Source organism: Danio rerio, chromosome 20, assembly GCF_049306965.1.
Source record: "Danio rerio strain Tuebingen ecotype United States chromosome 20, GRCz12tu, whole genome shotgun sequence".
Lineage (NCBI taxonomy): Eukaryota > Metazoa > Chordata > Actinopteri > Cypriniformes > Danionidae > Danio > Danio rerio.
Genome location: NC_133195.1, coordinates 20,721,501 through 20,727,500, shown reverse-complemented (window position 1 = coordinate 20,727,500; position 6,000 = coordinate 20,721,501). Strand labels below are relative to the sequence as shown.

General features: G+C 33.0%; 1 protein-coding gene across 2 annotated transcripts in view; it reads right to left on the bottom strand.

Annotated features, from left to right (window-relative positions):
* Positions 1–6,000, bottom strand: part of taf4b (TAF4B RNA polymerase II, TATA box binding protein (TBP)-associated factor) — a 36,250-nt gene that overhangs the window by 17,591 nt on the left and 12,659 nt on the right. For both annotated transcript variants that reach the window (XM_017352723.3, XM_073934069.1), the window contains 3 exons: positions 5,140–5,245; positions 546–654; positions 180–349 (listed from right to left, as the gene is read on the bottom strand). In XM_017352723.3, the coding sequence (XP_017208212.2) occupies positions 180–349; positions 546–654; positions 5,140–5,245 (385 nt within the window). The remainder of the gene's footprint in view (positions 1–179; positions 350–545; positions 655–5,139; positions 5,246–6,000) is intronic.

Below are 6,000 nucleotides of genomic sequence, written 5' to 3'. Positions count from 1 at the left end.
AATTTGGGTGTACTAATTTTTAAACTGTGATCCTAATTTATTTCATTAGATTAGTAACAGTTTTGGTTTGATATAACATCAGTGTGTTTTTTCTCTGAAAAAAACATTTTGACCTGACACAATACATATACATATAAATATATATATATGAAGTAATTGAATGCTTTGGGTGAAGTTACCGATGTGCAGCACTCGTGTCTGGAGGGCTGATGGGAATAGAAAGGGCTCTTCTTGACAGGAGCGGATCACTGATCCCACGAGTTCAGAGCCAGAGGCCAAAATACGAGCATTTTCTTCACTCAGGTTCACTCCAGCCATGGAGGCCACATCATTAATGTCATCGTCATCACTAAACAAAAGCCCAACAAGAAAACAAAAGAACAGGACTTCACTGTTTCTTGAATATGCTAATGGTGTAGCAGCTCATCTGAAAAATCGTAATCTACAGCAACACGGCTGCCTTCGATTCACATTTATCCTATAAAGAAGCGATATGCACATTGAGCCACTGTGCGCAGAGAATGGCCGCCAGTCAGAGCTATTACCGGAAAGAGCCCGAGGTGCTGTCCTTGAAGCTGTGTGCCTGCGCTGGAAGGGTCGGCTGGGAAAAGTGTGTTTTAGACGCCTGAAGGATGGACTGCCGCACAACAGCACCTGTGGGGACAGAATAAAAATACAGATATTTTTATCAGCTCAACATGAATTGGGACACTTGGAGGTGAAAGAAGAATAAAAGTAATAAAGGCTCACCTAGATTTTCGTTTTATATATATATATACACACATATATTGAGCTTTAATCAATTAAAACACAAAAGTCCACACACACAATGTATATAGAGAGATAAACAGACAGACACATAGACAGACGATGTATGCATGGGGTCATTATAGTGTGGCCATCTGAACATCACTTTTGACAACAACATATACAATATGCCACATACAGTGCTGGGTAGATTATTCAAATTGCAATGTTGTTTATTACAAATTACATGCTAAAAATTGTACTGTAATCTAATAAAATACATATCGATTTGAAACATAAACATTCTAGTTGATCACTTAATATCAGAAGTGGCTTATATGAAAGGCAAACGCCTCTAGATTATGGTTATTTTACCAAAATAAAATGACCATGCCTTGATTTTCAATTATTTAATAAGGACAGTAAGCTCTGACTTTGCTTAGACAAAAGTCTTTTCACTTAACAGAAATAATGTACTGTATAGAATATAAAGTCATGGTGCAGTGGAAACAGAATTAATATTGTGTATGACTCACATGAGCTTGGAGGACTGCATCCATACATCTCTGCAATGACTCAAATTACTTATTAATAAAGTTATCTGGAATGGCAAAGAAAGCACTTTTGCAGGACTCCCAGAGTTCATCAAGATTCTTTGAATTCATGTTCAATGTCTCCATCTTACTCCAGACATGCTCAATAATGTTCACTTCTGGTGACTGGGATGGCCAATCCTGGAGCACCTTGACCATTGTTTTCAGGAACTTTGATGTGGAGGCTGAAGTATGTGAAGGAGCGCTATCCTGCTGAAGAATTTTCCCTTTTCTGTGGTTTGTAATGTAATAGGCAGCACTATTTTTTTAAAAACCTCAGGCTTAACCCCAAACCATGATTTGTCCTTAACCAAACTTGACTGATTTCTATGAGAATCTTGGGACCATGCGAGTTCCAATTGGTCTTCTGCAGTATTTGTGATGATTGGGATGCAGTTCAACAGATGATTCATCAGAAAAATCTACCTTCTGCCACTTTTCCAAATGATCAACTAGAAGTCAAGTTATTATTTGTTGCTCTTACAACTAAGATCGACAACAAGTCTTTGGTCAGGTAGTGTACTGTAGATTTTCCTTTCTTGTTGATAACAAGAAAAAAACATAATAATGTAAACACAACACACACAACCATTCAAATATAATTTTATGAGAAAAATTAGACTGATCAAACAAGGCTAATTTGTCTAAACTATTATTTCGGATAAATGCCATTGTTTTAAGAAAAGAGTTTTACATCACAGCAGGAAAATATAAAGCAGCTTAATATCTAGCCTAAACTTTACTGTTGCTGGGAAAACATTGTGCACTCTTGAGTGTATTCTACACAGGTGAGTGGATTTAACAAACCACCTGTAGGAGACGCTCCTTCCTCATTTTCATTTACTGCCACATCAACAACTTATGGCTATTTTATGGCAAGCTCAATATACAAAAAAAAAAACAAAAAAAAACAAACATTACAAACAACTTCACATTTCAATAAGAGATGATACACAACCAAATATATAAATGAAAACGAATATACTAAATTCACAAAAACTGTTTATTTAAAGTTAAATATCATTTTTAAATTAATTATTTGATTAAATTTGTCCTGGTGATCCCTTTTTAAAAACATCCAAAGTGTTTTCTTTTTTTATTTAGTGTAGCAACATAACCAATACAATATTTTAGCTTAAAAGGGAATACATTTTAACTCATTCAACCAATCATTTAACCTTTTTACACAATTTAAAAAGTAACAAAACACAATGTAAAAATTAAATAAAGTAACTAATAACAATAATGATTAAAAAATAATGTAAACAATATTAATAACAAAATGTACACAATTCAGGGAGGGTCAAATACACACCCAATAGTCAAACTTTGTATTAAATAATATTAAACCCTTGTTCTTAGTCTAAAGAGGAGAGAGATTGTGAGAGAAAGCGTACTGGTTATTAAATTATAAAGCGCATACCTTGTAGATTAAAACCAAATAACAATTATTTTATGCTTCTACAAAATCTGGATTGAGTAACCTTTCATATTCAGTCTATTTGGTCCAGATATTACTGAATACATTAATCTGAAGGTGAAGAGAAAATGTAAATCTTTCCATAACATAAATGTTGTATACATTTTCCAACCACTCTTGGACTGTAGGGCTTTCAGGAAGTAACCAATGTCTTGTGATTGCTTTTTTGGCCACAGTTATCAATATGTCAGATAGATATTTCTCAGGCCTACTTGTCTGGATGTCAGAAATTCAAAAAAAAAAAAAAAAAAAAAAAAGGCGTAAATTGAAAAGGTAGTAAATTATTAAATAATCTTTCCATTACTTCATGCAGGTCCACCCAGAAATGTTTTAATCACTGAACACTGCCAAAATGTATGCCAGTGATTGGAACCCACGCTGTCTCCAGCATTTACTGTCGATTCCTACAGTATGTTTTTTTTCTGTTGTAATGAAAAATCTGATAAGGAATTTTCACCCGAACTGGTGCCACATATATAAATCAGTGCATTTTGATGTGAATTCACATACGACTAACCAATCTTCATTCGAAATAATACAGTTATCTTCTTTTTTCCATTCTTCCTTTACATATCGAAGATGACTTTCTGTTGGGTGAGGTATAATCATACTTAAATGTATACAAAATGTAGAAATTACACCTTCATTCCAACTGACTTAATAAGCACCTATGAAAACTTTTTCCACCAAAGCGTTTACAGTAAAAAGAAAAATCCTTGTCTAATGGAACTTAAACTTTCACATTCTAATACAATGTTTTAGGGTTAGCAGCTTGACAGTAATTACAAGTTGGTTGTGCTCTTTCCTCTCAATATGCACCATTCACTTTCCTATAAACACTCTACTATGACTGAACTATATTTGGGCCATTCTTCAACTACGAGCACTTTTAGCCTTGTGAAGTTGAGTAAAAAACTTGTTCAAAATTAATGTAACATAGCCTCATAAGTTTAAAAAATTTGTCTAGTTTTAAGATTTGGAAGAGGACAAACTTGGATAAGAAGAGAAATTTTTTTCCATCGTGAACTAAACAAATGTCAATTCCACCACATGAAATAAATTATGGTGGTCAAACATTGTCTAACATCATTTTTGTAATTAGTTTAACCAATCTTTCCACAAAATATATAATAATTATACATTTGCCAATGAAATAAATTAGTTGTATGCTTGATTGTACACCGGTCATACTCTAAAATTTAATATTTATTTAGTTAAAAGTTTATTGGAAAATAAATGAACTGAATTTGTATATTAAATAGAGCATGAACTCATACATTGTAAATACAGTTTTTGTGTGATAAGAACGTTTTAAATATTTTTGAAAAATGTATGTGGTGATGGAAATGACAGTAGTGGAAATGACATTTCAACAGTTTATTGTGAAAAAATGAAAGATAGCTTTACCGATTAGCGTTGAATTGATACTAGCCTTTCATGTATACAAAACACTCTTATTTACCTACATTTTGTTTGTTTTTTTAAAAACATCTTTGAAGGTGCAACATGTTTGGAAATGACGTAGAATAAATGTATTTCCTTATCAAGCAATGCTTACCTTGATTTTTCTTTAAGTGTTGTAGATAAATTGTAGTTTAAATTCCCTCCATCTTGAACATGTTCTCAGATGGCGCTATTCATTTTCATAGAAACCACCTAAATAATATTTGACACAAACTGTTTAAAGCGACATTACAGTGTTGTGGTGGAAATGACACTGATACTGTCCGACAGCTATATTTTGTATAAAAAATTATATTGATAATAGTCTCACATTAATAACTATATAATATTTAAATTATTTCACTAGTGCTTAATTAAGATACATTAATAGATACTAGATAAGTTATATTTTAAAATCTTACTTTCATTGTTGAAGTTTAAAACTCAAAAGGAGGTTGAATAATATGAAAAAAAAGTGTAATCGAAAGCCAGTAAATTTTTTTAAAGTAGGTTTTATTGTTAGTTTGATAAAGAAAAAGGAAATTGAATAAAATTATATATATTTGTGGGTATATGATTAAAGGAATTAAAAGTGCCCGTAGTTAAAGAATTACCCTTATATATATATATATATATATATATATATATATATATATATATATATATATATATATATATATATATAAAAATAACAAACTGCTAGACTAACTTAAACTAGTCATGTCATTTATATATTGCTGCTCTCCGGTGATTTGAAGTGCTATATTCTGTCCTCATTTGTAAGTCGCTTTGAATAAAAACATCTGTTTGATGAATAACTGTAAGTGTAAAATGCAGAAACAACTATAGAAAAGAGATCAAAATCATAGCTTATACCTGTTGAATGAGTGCTGGTCTGAATGACCATCTGTTTGGACTGGGTTTGGCTCTGGGCAGCTAAGCCCACCTGAGGCTGTTTGACGACCACTCCTGTAGTTTGCACCTGAACAAGTGAAAAACACAAGTAGTCAGCCTGAATAAACACAGAAAAGATGCACAAATTACGTATATGAAAATATTCAAAGAATGTACACCAGGTCTGGTCCACCTTGAGGACAATGTACAAGCCATATTAAACAGCAGGACTCCTTGAAAACAATCCTCAGAGCACTTTCTGATTCAGAAGTAATCAAGCCTCCAAAGTCTATTCAGGTATACGGGAAATGAGCTTCTGTATTTCACTGGAAATCCATCAAGACGTCCAATAAAAAGGTGATATTAGATTACAGAAAAACAAATCATGACGTTATTTGAATATGATAACATGACATTCCTGGTAAGAAATGGGGTAAGACTCATGCATCTTTGTCTCTAGTGTAAAACTAATTTGGCTGAGCTTGGGCTTGTGGGATACTGGTGGTTTTAAGTGAATTAGCCTGTACACCGTGGGCGGTGGTGAGTTAACCAGGAAATGAAGACAAAGTGAAGAGAGGCTGTCATAAAAATGAACCAGTGCGCTGGGAAGGAGGCAGTGTGAAATTAGACTGCTCACACAAACAGTCTACTATTACATAAAACATCAAAACGGCATATTCAGGACAGCCAAATATACCCGAATGGCATATTTATATATGACACTGTCCATTTCTTTAACTATTGTTGGAGAAATCAAACCTGTACAGTAACATTTATGAACACACGGGTCTGTTTTCACAGCGCTGAATGATTATTTGTTTTCCTTCATTATCAAATTACTTT